The following is a 14,832-nucleotide window of genomic DNA, read 5'->3' on the forward strand; positions in this document are numbered from 1 at the left end:
TCCTCTTGGCCATCAACCTGATTACCGTGCATTAGTTCCGGGGTAGCAACAGGCTGACGAAGGACGCTCGTGGTAACATCCATGTTCATTGCCCGTCGACTTCAAGTCGTTGACAAGGGCCGGACAGAAGTCTCGGGAGCTGAATACGGCCGTGGAGGGAGAGATGCGGTTCAGAGAGCAGGAGAGTAGTGGCTTCACAAATGCGGAAACATGGCATCGTCCCCCTTCTCCAGTTTCGTGCCTGCTTGTCCAGGCCTCAATTGTCACATGTGAAGGGTTTCCATTACTCAACACTTTTAGGCTGAGGCACAACTTAGGGGTCCTGACCGCTAGTGCGGGAGTAACTGGGGAATACGGCAGGTACCGGGCACGCACGGGACGCCGTCGAAGAAATGGGGAAAGTGTCACCTTGGCCCAGTGGCCGGCTTGCTTAAGTACCTAGCTGCCCGCCACAACACGAAACGACAGCGCTTCTCGTGGCTCGAATTAATTTATCTCTCCACCGCCGCGCCAATTGCTTCCCTCAACCATCACAGAACCTAGGATTTGCTCCAGGGATATCGAATACGAAGTGCACTCGGCATACCACAGAGCCGAAGATGGTGTCCGCAACGGGACGTGACGTCAGCTCAGCAACGTCGCGTAAGCGCGGTGTCGACTCCAATGGCTCCATTCAGGGTCAGCCATCCCCCAAGCAGCCGCGTATCGAGGGGAAGACCGACCACACCAGATGGAGACTCAAGGATGACGACAGTCGCCACACGTGGCACTACCTCACCGACGACAAGGCTGCCGAGGAGTGGCCTCAGAGCTACGCTGAAAAGTACTACCTTAACCTGCCTCTGGTACATGCCCCTCTCCTTGTAGATGCTACTCTGCAGCTTCGGCAGCTAACCATTGACTTTACCTAGGGCCTCCCTGTACTCCCCAACCCCGAATCTCCCCTAGCCGCCGCCGACAATGGCCTCAAATTCTTCGAAAAGCTTCAATTGCCGAGCGGCCATTGGGGCTGTGAATACGGCGGCCCCATGTTCCTCCTGCCTGGCATTGTCATCACCTGGTACATCACCAAGACCCCGATATCCTCCGCCTATGCGACCGAAATAAAGAACTACCTCGCCGCACGGGCGCATCCGGATGATGGCGGCTGGGGATTGCACATTGAAGGCGAGAGCACCGTCTTCGGCACGACCCTGAACTACATCGTTCTCCGACTTGTCGGGGTTGACCCCGAGGACCCCTTGATGGTCAAGGCTCGAGGAACCCTACACAAGCTTGGAGGAGCTCTCTACTCGCCACACTGGGCCAAGTTCTGGATGGCAGTGCTTGGCGTGGTCGATTGGGATATTGTGAATCCCGTACCCCCGGAGATTTGGCTTCTGCCTGACTGGCTTCCCATCTCTCCCTGGAGGTGGTGGATTCATATCCGAATGGTCTTCCTGCCCATGGGATACCTGTACTCAAAGAGATGGAGCTGTGAGGAGACGGACATTATCCGCGGCTTGAAGCAGGAGCTATTCCCTCAACCACACAGCGAGATCAACTGGGCAAGCCACCGCAACAGCATCACGGCTGTCGACAACTACCACCCCAAGACATGGCTTTTAAACACAGCCAATTGGCTCCTGGTGAACGTCTATAACCCCTATCTCAGGACGGACGCCATCAAGAACAAGGCCGAAGCTTGGGTCAGCGAGTTGGTTGATATGGAAGATGCCAACACAGGCTATGCTTGTCTCGCCCCAGTCAACGCCCCTATGAATACCCTCGTCTGCTACGTTCGGGATGGTCCAGACGCCCCCACGTTCAAGCGACACATCGAACGTCTGGAGGAGTATTTATGGGTCAAGGACGAAGGAATGCTGGTCAACGGAACAAACGGCGTCCAGTGCTGGGATACTGCCTTCCTGATCCAGGCGGTGTTTGAGGCTGGGCTGCAAGATGATGAGAAGTGGCACCCTATGCTCATCAAGTCTCTCAATTACCTCGAACGCCAGCAGATTCGAGAGAATTGCGTGGATCAAGAGAAGTGCTACCGCCAACCCCGAAAAGGTGGCTGGCCTTTTAGCAACAAGGACCAGGGCTATGGTGTCAGTGATTGCATATCCGAGGCCTTGAAGGCGATCATCTTGCTTCAAAAGAAGGGAGGGTTCCCTGAGGTTCTCGAAGACCAGCGCATTTTTGATGCGGTCGACACGTTGCTTCTCTATCAAAACGATAACGGTGGCATATCGTCGTATGAACAGCGCAGAGGAGGCGAGTATTTGGAAATGCTTAATGCTGCTGAGGTGTTTGGTCGTATCATGATTGAATACGACTATCCCGAATGCACCACTGCTTGTGTCACTGCTCTTTCACTGTTTAATAAGTACTGGCCAGACTATCGGACAGACGATATTAAGCTGCTTATCAAGAGGGCGACCAGCTGGATCAAGACGAACCAGGCATCTGACGGCAGCTGGTATGGTAGCTGGGGCATTTGCTTCACGTACGCAACTATGTTTGCTCTCGAAAGCATGACCAGCATTGGTGAGACGTATTCCAACAGCCAAGTTTCTAGAAGGGGTTGCGATTTCCTCTTGTCGAAACAGAGGGCAGACGGTGGATGGTCGGAGAGTTACAAGGTTCGTTGCCTGTCGACTGGTCTATCGAGGCTGTTGCTAATTTATGTCTAGGCTTGTGAAACTATGCAGTACCATGAACATCCTTCGGGATCCCTTGTTGTGCAAACAGCCTGGGCCCTCATCGGCTTGATGGAGGCTGAGTACTCCAATGTGGAGCCTCTCCGGAAAGGAATCCAGTTCATCATGGACCGACAACAGCCCAACGGAGAGTGGCTGCAAGAAGCGATTGAAGGCGTGTTCAACAAGTCCTGTATGATCTCGTACCCCAACTATAAGTTTACGTTTCCCATCAAGGCGTTGGGTATGTTTGCGAGGAGGTTCCCGGACGAGAAGCTTGTGGCAGGGATCAGCTTCCCGTCATCGGATGAGGAAGATGAAGAGGAGGAGGATGAGAAGGAGGAGTAGCGAGCAACCTTTACTTGGGCTTTGGACATGATTACGATATGAACACTATATAATGCTAATAACATTAAACAACCGTGTTGTATCTTGAAATTCTTGGTGAGAGGGTAATGTTTATCAGGTACGCTGAGCTTTACATGTACCCAGTGTGACAATTACCCCACCACCTTCAGGCAGCTGTCGCCCCACTACAGCTTCCAGAACCAACCATTATCACCATCAAGCAAACAAAGCCAACATTTCCCAAGCCACAAAGGTCGGGAATTTCTCTTCTCTGGCCTCCCACAAGGCTGCACCTGAAAATACCTCAGTTTCTCTTACGCATCCTCAACCATGTCGCACATCACCCAGGCCGAGCTCGGTCTCGCCGCCGCCGAGGCGAGAAAGTGGGATGAGGCCGTCGACAAGCTCTCGGTCGCCCTGAAGGTCTCCCCGAACCCAGCCTGGCTCGTCGCCCGTTCCAAGGCCCTCATCGGCCTCCGTCGATTCCAGGAGGCCCTTGATGATGCCAACCTCGCCTGGCACACCGCCTACGACCGCAACAAGCGACCGCTCCTCGTTGAGGCCCACTACCGCCGCGCCGTCGCCTACCTCCGCCTGGGCCAGTATGCCAACGCCGACGCCTGCTGCGTGTATTCGATGCGGTTGATTAAGGGTTTCCCCGCCGTCGAGAAGGAGGACCCGGCGAAGAAGTTCACCGACGAGAACGGCTTCTACACGGTGACTTTGGAGGACGCCAAGGTCGAGGCCCAGAACGATGACATCAACAAGAACAAGGGCGACATGAGCAAGGCTTTGGACCAGAGTGGCCCGCCCCAGGCAAAGGAATGGCGTACAGCCAGCACCCTGCGGATGCAGATCCTGTTTCCCATGGAGAAGCTCCCCAAGGACGACCCTGCGCGGAAGCTTACTATTGGCCTGAAGCCCGAGCAGAAGGACCTTGCTGATCTCGCCACGAAGAAGCCCGAAGCCCCCAAACCCACAACGGCACCTACACAGGCACCAACGAAGCCCGTGGTTCCCAGCAATGCACCACTTCGACTCCAGGAGTTCCAGAGCCCTGCGACCATGTCCGTTTCCATCTTCTCCAAGGGTGTCAACAAGGAGAAGCTGCAGGTCCAGTACCTCCCTTTCGCCGTCGTTCTTGACTCGGTCATCTATCCCAACGGCGACGAGAAGTCATTCCGACTTGACCTCTGGGGCGAGATTGACCCCGAAGCTTCCAAGCACACCGTCACGCCCAACAAGGTCGAGCTCAGCCTCAAGAAGAAGACCCCTGGCAAGTGGCCTCAGCTCAAGGGTGAGGTCAAGGAGGAGCCTGCTGATGCTGATGCGGCAAAGGAACAAGCCGAGTAAGTATCACCCAACCTACCGTAAGGCTGGTCTAACTAATCATGCGCAGGCTGGACGTTCTCAAGGAGGCTAGAAAGAAGGCGATGCAAGCATCCGAAGATGAGACCAAGGCCGCTGCCGCAGAACCAAGTGTTCCCTCATCTACCGAAGCCAAGGGAAAAGCTCCCGCGGAACCCACCGAACCCTCCAAACCTGCTGGCCTTTCGTACCCAACCTCATCCCGCACCGGCGCCAAGAACTGGGACAAGTTTGGAGAGGACGAGGATGATGACGACGGCAAAGACGTCAACCAGTTCTTCAAGAAGCTTTTCAAGGGTGCCACCCCTGAACAGCAGCGGGCCATGATGAAGAGTTTCACAGAGAGCAATGGCACCAGCCTCAGCACCGACTGGAACGACGTCAAGGACCGTACCGTGGAGACGGTGCCCCCGGATGGCGCCGTGGTCAAGAAGTTCTAAACACGACAAAAGATGAAATGATTTACGATACACCATCTCTAGGTGTTACTTTATGATGTGCGTATCTAGTTGAGGGAAATGAACTGGCGTAACAGGGCAAGGGGGATATCAGGAAAACACCAAGTTGATTTTTTATCATTGCAAGCTGTAGTAACCAATCTACACCATTCTCGCTATGCCAGGAGTCCGTGATGCCATAATACACTCTCGCTGTATCCAAAATCGCTTCTTGAACAGTCTAGGCATTGAGCTGTCGGTAATGCTCGTCGCCCAACTCGGCCGCTCCCTTGGCCCGCAGCCCACCCATGACGCCGTCCAACTTGGCCTTGACGTCTCCGAACCACGGCGACTCCTTCAGCTTGCGGTCCTCGACGGCGCGATCCCACGCCTCGCCACCGCGGTACGCGTCGGCGAGCGCATCCGGCACATGCAGCACGCGGCTGACGAAGTCCTCGCGCTCAATGTACGCGCCGCGCAGCCAGCGCGAACCGCCGCTGGCGTCAAAGGCCCGCCGGCCGTGCATGACGCGCATGTTGTCGAAGAGCACGCACTCGCCCGGCGCCATCTTGACCTGGTACATGGCGGCCTCGTCGTTGATCAGGCGGTCGAACAGCCGCGCGGGTTCCAGCCAGGCGCGCACGTCGACGGTCGGCAGCTGGAAGCGGTCCTGGAACGGCGGGCTCCAGTACACGCTGGCGAGGATGTCGTCGGCCGCCGTCACGTCGAAGAGCGCGCGCTTCTGGCGGTACCAGTAGCCGCGCTTCTCGTAGTGGTACGGGATGCGCACGCGGCGCAGGTGCTCGACGGCGCCGCGCGGATCCTGCAGCCACATGAGCTTGCCGGCGCGCAGCCCGTCGCTGAAGAGCGACTCGCCGCCGGAGCACGAGTTCTCCATGCAGTGCAGGATCTGGATCGCCGGCGGCCGCTCCAGGTACAGCAGGTCCTGGTGCAGGCCGAGGTAGCCGCTGGTGTAGGCGACGTTCTCGGCGTCGGGCTTGGCGCGCACGTCGAACGTGCGGCCGTAGAAGGTCTCCTTGATGTTGGCGATGCGCGTCGTGATGTTGACGATGGAGTTTTCGTCGCGCGGCACGTTCTTGAGGAACACGAGGCCCAGGCTGGACAGGTCGAGGATGGTCTGCCAGAAGGCCTCGTCGCCCTTCATGAACTCGCCGTAGTCAATCTTGCGGATGTTCCGCTTGATCGTCTCGTTGTCCCAGAACGTCCGCCCCGTCTTCGGATACACGGCGTCCTGCCTCGGGTACGGCAGCTTCTCCACGTCTTGGTGGCCCAGGGCCTTCTCGATCGTCTGCCACGGGACCACCATTTCGTGGCCGCCCTCGGCGAGGCGCTGGATGTCGTTCCGGAACGTGACCCCGAGGCCATCTTCGGTCAGCCGGATCTGGTCAATCTCGACGTTGGCTGGGACGTCGGTCGACGCAAAGTTCTTCTGGCCCGACGCGGGATCCGTACACTTCACGCAGGCGCAGCTGTCGCGCAAGGCGGCAGAGTCGAGCCTGGTCCACCCGCCATGCTCCTTATCCTCAATCTGGATAAAGCGGTCGGAACTCGACACAGTAATGGCCTTGCCACCGTTGATTGAGCCGTCCAGGACAGTCCGGGGCTGAAAGGCAGCCGGAGTGCCGAAGCTCTTCGCCGAGACGCTCTGCTGCGCCTGGTTTGACGGAGGCTTCCCCTTGTTGGGCGACTCAAAGGGGAACTGGGGGCCGGTTGTCTGTAGACGAGCACTTGCTTGAAGGAGACATTTCCGAGACGTGTGAAGCCCCTGCCGCGAGGTCAATGGCGAGACACTTGAGAGCGAGGTCAGAGTCCGAGCCGGAGTTGACCTGCAGCTCCGGGCAAGCAGCCGGTTGGGAGAAAACATGGCGTGCAGTTACAGCGGCACCTTCTGATCGACTTCCCAGAGCTGGCAGTTTAGGACGACGATCCTATATTGCTCCGGGAGTTGCGCAATGGGAAGAAGCAGATGTCAACTTGTCGCAAGGAGACGGAGCTATAACAAATGTACCTCGGCCGAAAGGGATGCACAGCTCCATGTGGGGTGGTTCGGTTGACCCCGCGTTATCTGGACCCGTGGATAGCCATCATGAAGAACCAGAAGGATGGCTTGTGCCGATGTAGGATATCGCATGGCTTGGAGGCGTTGGGATACACGCCGTGACTATTGGACAATGGACACGAGAACAGGGGAGATCCGGAATCAATTGCCGAGCAATGCTGACGGCAATTGCAACGAGCCAATCGACTGGCCTGTCAAGAGAACAACTCGGCAGCAAGTTCACAAAATCGCGGGAACAACTTCAATCATGCCATGTGGTATTCATCTCGTGATATTCATCAGGGCTTCAAATTCATTGTAGCCAATTGTTGTACAATACATGGGTCTGCCTCTAGGTAACCATTTTGCTACCTGTTCCGGTTGCTCGACCATCGCTTCACCATCACTTCTCTAACTTTGTACAGCTCAAACACATTGGCAAATCCCTTTTCCAACGCTTCATCAAACTTTGATGGGGGTGGTACATCCACATAAACCAGTACCAAGCTTTTGGTGACGTGAGAGAGAACTCGAACGGTTGCGTGGAGCCACTGCCACGACTTTTGCAGGTTCTCTTTCTTAGACTCTTTCCACAGGGGGTCAGAGTACGATGGAATGACTATGAGGCCGAACTCGGCGTGATCGAACACAGGGCCTCGGGTGTACAGAAGCCAGTCGACACCAAACTTGATGCCTCCACGTGGCACCCAGCCCAATGACCGAAAGTGATGATACACCGAGTAATGTACCAGAAAGTTGTCATCAGGCTGCAGTGCGGGTTGTTCCGGCTCAACTCGGGGAGGGAAGTAAGAATACTGCCGAAACAGCGTGAAGAGCTCCATTGGGGGCAGCGGCGTCCCACCCTGGTCATTCACTGTTAGAACACCAAGGCCAAAGCTCAGGAAGAATGCTTCCTCTGGCATCATTTGGAGGTGCTCCTTGTTGAGGAGTGGGAAGTGAATTGTTTCAACCACTGGAGTCATATGAGCCGACTTGGCCACATCTTCATCCAGAGTTGCCAAAGGCTCACCACCGTTGGCCAACGGTGAGTGACGGTAGGGGCTAGGCGGATCGGCAAATCCAAAAACCGCCTTCTCGACCTGTGGGGAGAAGCGCACGCTCTTCTGTCGCTTGGGCTGCTTCGTCTTGCTCGTCATACGCGCACTACCAGGAGTAGAGACGGCTAAGTCGTCGGCGTGGGGATTGCCATTGGCATATGGAACGGCCGACATTGCGCGATCTGTTCCATTGGACAGATGTGGCAGTGCATCATCATAACCAACTGGAGACACCTCGAAGTCTATCCCATTAGATCCATGGGAAACCGCAGCGCCCATAGCAGTGTCGAGACGCAACTTGCCCTCGCCGTCAGTTGTCACCTCGCTGAGAGGACGACCATTCGGGAGGTCTGCCGATGAGTTTGGCAGAGCCAGCAGCTTCCCCGGGCTAACTGGTGAATCAAGAGCTGGCTCGGGGGCCGACTCCCTTGTCAGGTCAGACGTCTTGAGCTCAGCTTGGGATTTGGATTCCTCAGCCTCCTTCAATCTCGTCTTCTGAATGGCTTCCTGCTCAAGGCGAGCCCGCTCCCATTTGGCTCGGATACGCTCCTGGCGCCTCTCAACCGTCAGAATCTCACTGACGTGCGCCTCTTGAAGTCCTCGCCGAACCTTCTCCCGTTTCAGCCAGTTGGGTTCACTTCGACTAAGATTTCCTTTCCCATAGAAGCCTTGCTCCCAAAAGGCACGGGTAGAGTTTTCATCCAGGATGTGGACTGAGCATGTTGCGGGTGACCAGACACCCTCATGAACCACTGAGGGTTCTGCCGGGGGCGGCGACCATAATTGGCCTAGCCACGCGTATGCGACATGGAAGAGGGATATGGGGTTGTTCGGGTAGAACGCCGGGAGAGGGAATGTCTTGATCGGCGCTGGTCGCGCGTAGATCTGGTGCAGTGGAGGCCCTCGCTGCTGCGGCCGAGGCTCTGCAGTGGTTGAGGTGGGCGACTTTGCTCCAGGCTCTAGGGTGGATTGTTGAATCTCAGCCATTTCTCGCCGGTGTCATCTTGGTCTAGACGAATATTCGTCAGTAATGGTCTCGCGGTAATATGCAAAACTGGTGAGATGAATTGGATTTCTCGGTGTTACTTCAGATACCGTTGTAGTCTATAATCAAGGCAATCACAGAGGCCCAACTGAATGGATTCTCTAAGCACGTGATGGTGTCATCATTGTAACGAGAGGGCCATGGGACTTCCCAGGCTGTGTTTGTGTTTGGCAAACGAGGGCTTTGGCGTAGCAAACCGGCGAGGGAGCTGGCTCGCACATGGCGCAAACTGACCCAATTGCCGCAAACAAGGAAAAATGAGAGGAGGAAACCTACTGGTCTAGGACATGGTCCAGGCACGATGCTGGAGAATGATCAACCGTCGTGGCCATTCACAACGGCACACTGTTATCCTTTTACGGGAACAGTGGCAGTTGCTCAGCGTTGAAGCCAAGTCGAAAGGTGAATTGAGTGAGCCAGATGGTGGTGGATGATGAAGGAAGAAAGTCACGAAGAGTCAGCAAGGAAATTTTTCTTGAACTGGAGCTCCCCACTTTGGTGCCTCATGCGCAAGGCGTCAGTTAGTCAGGCTTTCAGGCTTTCAGGCCACGGAGCACAGACTTCATTCAGCTTTCAGCGGGCGGGCCACTGGCGAGGCGCTGAGAGTGACGTCTAGCGGGGCGACCTCCCACCGACTTTCCCGAGCTCTGCCGAGCAAGACACGAGGTGACACAGAAGAGCCAATCTGCGCGGATTCTTGGCCGTCTCCCTGCAGATCAGCTGGCTCAGGCCTCTCCAGCAGCGGTATTTGTCGCGATTGGCCCCTTCGATGTCCTGCAGCGCACCGTTTACGGCTCTGGGCTGCCTGGTGCGCGTACCATGTTTGTAGGCGGCTGATTCCATCAGCCCTGGCAGCCTTATTACTAGTGTCATCCACCCACTTTCCCTCCCGTCCCTCCATGAACAGCTCCCCGATCACACGTTTCAATATCCTCGTCTACTCTGTGTGAGCGTGATTTGTTTCACTGCTGCTGCCACTGCTGCTGCTCTTGTCCGTCGTTGCAATAACGTCAGGGGAGATGCTCGCCCGGATACCATAGCTATGGCTACATTCACGGAAACTGTTGCTTGGATCTGCCTGATCTGGAGTGTCTTCGTTGTCCTGGTCGAGACGATTGGCATTCGCGCCATGTATGTGCCCCCTGCTGCTGTGCCTTGGCGTTTTCTGACCTGAATCAGCTTGAGAAACTACAAACGACCGCTCCCTCCCCCAGTGTCTCCCAATCTCCGACAGAACGCGCCTCATGTAACCATCATCCGGCCAGTCAAGGGCGTCGAGCCTCAGCTCTACGAATGCATCGCCTCGTCCTTCCTCCAGGACTACCCCGTGGACAAGCTGTCCATCCGCCTTTGCGTCGATGACAAGAGCGACTCTGCGTATCCGATCCTTCAAAAAATCGTCGAGGACTTCCCCGCTTTCGACGCTCGTGTCCTGGTCGAATCTGAGGACCCTGTCCTCCACGGCCTCGATGGCGATGTGAACAGCTTGGGACCGAACCCCAAGATCCGCAACATTAGCAGAGCATACCGAGAGGCCAAGGGGGACATCATTTGGATCGCGGACTGCAATGTCTGGCTTGGACGCGGCGTTTTGGGTCGTATGGTAGACAAGCTGATGGGCTACGGCGTGGGTGGGAGCTCTGCTCGCCCTTACAAATTCGTCCACCAGATGCCGATCGTCGTTGACTTGACAGACTACTCCTCGCCACAATCCGGCGACAGCCAATCTCTATTGAATCCTGCTTCTGGAGAGCGCCTGACCTCGGATCCAGATGCGGGGATATTTTCTAGAATTTGGTCTCACGGTGGTGGCCGCCTTGACGAAATGTTCATGTCAACTACTCACGCTAAATTTTATGGAGCTATCAACGCTGTCGGCATAGCTCCATGCATCGTGGGGAAGAGCAACATGTTTCGAAAATCTCAGTTGGACCAGATCACAAACCCTGCCGAGAATCCGAACCTGCCTGCGAACAGGAACCGTCCTCTTGGTGTGGATTTCTTCTCCCACAACATTTGCGAGGACCACTTGATCGGCGAACTGTTCTGGCAGTCCAAGATTCCCGGTTACCGAAACCATGGGATTGTATGGGGAGACCTTGTCGTCCAGCCCATGTCGGGCATGTCTGTCGTCGCTTACGCAGCACGGCGCGCCCGATGGCTCAGGGCTCGAAAGTTCACTGTCATGGCAGCAACCTTGGTCGAGCCTGGTGTCGAGCCTTTCTTATGCTGTGCCTACTTCGCTTTTGCGGCCACAACTCTACCCTTCTTCGAGGAGAAATTGGTAGTGGCTCAAACGTGGTCCGCAATGGGACTTATCTGGCTCCTCTGCGTGACTACATGGATGTTGGGAGACAGGTACATGTTCCGTCGACTTCACAGCGGTCTGACAATGGCGACTGATGCCAACACACCTTACTTTGCTAAAGGAGCCTCCAACAAAGGCGGAATTCCAACGCGACCATTCCTGGAGTGGCTCCCTGCGTGGCTTGGTCGAGAAAGCCTTGCGTTACCTATCTGGGTCTGGGCCGTTGTGCTCGGGAGGACTGTGCACTGGCGTGGCAAATCTTTCCGGGTTCGCCTAGATGCCACGGTCTACGAGGTTACGGAAGATGAGAGAAGAATGCGGGTTGCACACACTCCTGAGATTGAGCGAGCATCCTCACGAAACAAGCGCCGAGTAGATTAGACGAACGAAATGAATCACGGAATGCCATAGAACATGATACGCAAATATGTATTCTCTATCTACAGTACCACAACAATAAAATATACTTCATACCATCATTATCATCGTCAATAATTATCCTCAAGCCTCCACAGGAGTAATCTTGATAACCTCCTTCAGATCTCGGCTGCTGAAGCCAACACTGATTACAAACTCGCCAGTGGGGATGACCCAATCCTGGGAGATGATGTCCCAGTAGCTGATATCACGTCTCATCAACTCAAATCCAACAGTCTGGCTCTCGCCGGCCTGCAGCCAAACCTTCTCGAAGCCTCGGAGTTGCTTGGGGGGAGTGCCCGCGGGGGTGCTATCGGGGAAGGTGACGTAGAGCTGGGGAACGGTGGCACCGTAGACCTTTCCGGTGTTGGTCAAGGAGATGGAGACGTTGTACACGCTCTCCCAGAGGGCGGGGTTTCCACCGGGCACGATGCTCAGCTGCTCGGGCACAGCGGTGATGCTCTCGACAAGGGGCTCGGCCGCGATGTCGGCGATCTTGAAGGTGGAGTAGGAGAGACCGAAGCCGAACTCGTACCGCACGTCAATGTCGTTGGCATCGAAGTAACGGTAGTCAATCTCAAGCTTCTCGTCGAACCACGACTGCCAGTCGTAAACGCCAGTAGTGTTGACGGCGGTGGTAGGAGGGGCGTTGTAGTCGCTGCCGTTGTAGGCGATGGTGTAGGGGAGCTTTCCAGAGGGGTTAACATCGCCGTACAGAACGTCGACGATGGAGTTACCGCTCTCCTGTCCGGGGTAGTGGGCAGCAACAATGGCGGTAACGTTAACGTGGTCGGCCCAGGGGAGAGTGTTGATACCGGAGGAGTGGGTAACAACAATGGTGTTATTGCAGACGGAGGCAACAGACTCGACGACATCGTCACCAACCCAGTCAACATTCAGGTGCTCGCGGTCAGCACCCTCCTCGGCCCAGGTCTTGAGGAAGACAAGGCAGACCTCGGGAGGAGTGGGAACCCAGAGGGTGGTGACATCAGACTCGGCAATGAGAGTGTTGTTCAGCCACTGCTGGACGAGGGAACCGTCCTGCTTAGCACGGGCATTGATGGCAGTGAGGGGAGAGACGAGATAAGTCAGGCGACCAGTGCCAGAACCACCACCAGCAGTGAGGGTGCCGTACTCGAAGTCATTTTGGTTATAGAAACCCTCGGTGTCGTCGCCAGCATCGTTTCCGAAGACGGCAATGGACTTGGGAGCCTTCAGAGGAAGGGCATTGTTCTCGTTCTTGAGAAGAATGGTTGCCTGGGCGCCGTGTCGGCGGATCTGCTCTCCATGGTCTGCGCGGACGTCACGGCTTCGCTCGCCAGTCAGGTTGAACTCTCGCAGCCATTTAGATCGGGGAGAGAAGGTGTTCAGGTCGGCGGAAGATGGGTCGACAGTGGGGAAGTTCACGTCCTGGCCGAGCCAGTAGTAGGGGGTCATGATGCGGACAATCATGTCGTCGACACGGGTCTCGTCGAGAGTGCCGTTGTTGACAGCAAGGGTGACATTCTTTCCAAAGAACGAGCCAGCCGCCCAGTCCATTCCGTACGCACCAATGCCACCGGGCATGTTCACTAATTAAGGTTAACATGTGTTGTTTCTCTTATTCGAGTTTGATAGAACTTACTGTCCAAGCCTCCCTCAATGGAGGCGACGCCGGAGTGAGTGCCACCCCAGTCGGACATGACATAGCCCTGGAAGCCGAGCTCCTCCTTCAACAGGCCGTTAAGGGCCTTGGAGTTCTCGCAGGCATATGATCCGTTGAGTCTCTGGTACGAGCACATGAAGCTGGCGCAGTTGGCCTTGACGGCGTTGGCAAAGGGCCAAAGGTACAGCTCGTGCATGGTTCGGTCATCGATGTTGGCGGAGACGGCCTCCTGGATCACGTCGGTGACAGTGCCGTTCGAGTCGTAGGTGGGGTTACGCTGAGTCTCCTGCTCATTGCCGATGAAGTGCTTAGCAGTAGCCTGAACACCGGCATCCTGGTGACCACGGATGGTTTGCTCCATGGCAACACCAGTCAGGTAAGGGTCGGCGGCGAAGCCCTCCCAGTTTCGGCCCGAGTAGGCGGAGCGGCCAAGGGGGCCAGCAACTGGAGAGAGGGCAACGTGAGCACCCTTGCCCTTGAACTCCAAGCCCAGGGAATATCCTCGCTCATACAGGATGGCCCTGTCCCAAGTAGAGGCGGCGGAGACACCCGCTGAGAAGACGCTGGCGTAGTCTGCCACGCGAATGGATAGAGGTCCATCGTGGAGACAGAGACCACTAAAGCCAAGGCGAGGGATGGCAACAATGTTGCCGACGCAAGGGCCTGCCGTTCCGGTGACCATGTCGGCCTTTTCGTCAACTGTTAGCAGGGCGACAAACTGCTTCGCCTTCTCATAGGCAGCCTCCCAGCCAAGGCCGGTGGTATTGGCTACACCAAGAAATTAGCCAACTACTTGCTTACACAAAGTCAAGTGAATAAACATACGGGAGGGCAGGACAGCGGGAGAGTGTCCATAGGGTCCGAGGATGGTAGTGTTCAGAGGCTGGACATAGCTAAAAGCGTTCCCCTCTCGGCCATTAGAATCATAGTTCTGGGCATTGACAGTAGAGGCTGCAAGCAGGCCTGAGACCACGAGAGACAAAACAGAGGCCATTGTGACTTTGGGCTCGAGGAAGCTGAGCGTGGGCTGGATCTGGGTAGTGATCTTCCATTGACGTCCCATTGATGCCTTTTATATCCTGTCAACGCCCTGACGTCTACATGGCTCCATGCTACTCCAATTTTTTAAGAGGCGATACCCTCCACAAAGGATCCCAAACTCCGAACTTCGTTGCGTCATCCCAGCTCTCGTGATGGTGAGCGAATGTTAGTCCCACATCTCTTTTGGAGCTAGCTACACATGTTTTTTTCCCCATTACCATGGTCCGGTCAAGTTGGAACCCGTCTGTGCGGGGGTATATGCGGAGAATATGGGGGACTAGGATAGTTTAATGGTATGATGCTAATGCCGCACTCAATTCTTCGCGGCCAACTCTGCGCGGCATGGGTTGTTCGCCGCCCACTGCGGAAACAGTGGAAAGAGTGGGAACAGTGGGATATATCCCCGGACAACCTGGGTAATTTAC

The 14,832-nt window shown here is 55.8% G+C and overlaps 6 protein-coding genes across 6 annotated transcripts; 3 read left to right on the top strand and 3 right to left on the bottom strand.

Moving 5' to 3' along the window:
- Positions 1-599: 599 nt before the first annotated feature.
- On the top strand, positions 600-3,029 carry BGZ61DRAFT_344513 (lanosterol synthase; the record flags this gene model as incomplete). The annotated part of the gene is made up of 3 exons (XM_046239704.1): positions 600-845; positions 912-2,624; positions 2,676-3,029. 3 exons carry the CDS (start codon positions 600-602, stop codon positions 3,027-3,029), a joined length of 2,313 nt encoding a protein of 770 aa, XP_046108628.1.
- A 78-nt stretch (positions 3,030-3,107) lies between these two features.
- BGZ61DRAFT_445342 (SGS domain-containing protein) lies at positions 3,108-5,015 on the top strand. Its single transcript, XM_046245075.1, has 2 exons — positions 3,108-4,378; positions 4,429-5,015. The coding sequence occupies exons 1-2, from the start codon at positions 3,360-3,362 to the stop codon at positions 4,835-4,837; spliced, it is 1,428 nt and encodes a 475-aa protein (XP_046108629.1). The 5' UTR covers positions 3,108-3,359; the 3' UTR covers positions 4,838-5,015.
- Positions 5,016-7,167, bottom strand: BGZ61DRAFT_445344 (uncharacterized protein). Its single transcript, XM_046245076.1, has one exon. The coding sequence runs from the start codon at positions 6,717-6,719 to the stop codon at positions 5,076-5,078; it is 1,644 nt and encodes a 547-aa protein (XP_046108630.1). The 5' UTR covers positions 6,720-7,167; the 3' UTR covers positions 5,016-5,075.
- Positions 7,168-7,261: 94 nt separating this feature from the next.
- Positions 7,262-8,938, bottom strand: BGZ61DRAFT_344138 (uncharacterized protein; the record flags this gene model as incomplete). Its single annotated transcript, XM_046239668.1, has 2 exons — positions 7,262-8,076; positions 8,173-8,938. 2 exons carry the CDS (start codon positions 8,936-8,938, stop codon positions 7,262-7,264), a joined length of 1,581 nt encoding a protein of 526 aa, XP_046108631.1.
- A 639-nt stretch (positions 8,939-9,577) lies between these two features.
- Positions 9,578-11,776, top strand: BGZ61DRAFT_384298 (putative ceramide glucosyltransferase). The gene is made up of 2 exons (XM_046242697.1): positions 9,578-10,127; positions 10,176-11,776. The coding sequence occupies exons 1-2, from the start codon at positions 10,039-10,041 to the stop codon at positions 11,683-11,685; spliced, it is 1,599 nt and encodes a 532-aa protein (XP_046108632.1). The 5' UTR covers positions 9,578-10,038; the 3' UTR covers positions 11,686-11,776.
- A 1-nt stretch (position 11,777) lies between these two features.
- Positions 11,778-14,425, bottom strand: BGZ61DRAFT_504040 (beta-glucosidase-related glycosidase). The gene is made up of 3 exons (XM_046251785.1): positions 14,192-14,425; positions 13,346-14,134; positions 11,778-13,292 (listed from the first exon to the last, which is right to left on the bottom strand). The coding sequence occupies exons 1-3, from the start codon at positions 14,358-14,360 to the stop codon at positions 11,806-11,808; spliced, it is 2,445 nt and encodes an 814-aa protein (XP_046108633.1). The 5' UTR covers positions 14,361-14,425; the 3' UTR covers positions 11,778-11,805.
- Between the last annotated feature and the right edge of the window lie 407 nt (positions 14,426-14,832).

The sequence above is a fragment of the Ilyonectria robusta genome (genome assembly GCF_021365365.1).
Source record: "Ilyonectria robusta strain PMI_751 chromosome Unknown BGZ61scaffold_4, whole genome shotgun sequence".
In the NCBI taxonomy this organism is placed as follows: Eukaryota; Fungi; Ascomycota; class Sordariomycetes; order Hypocreales; family Nectriaceae; genus Ilyonectria; species Ilyonectria robusta.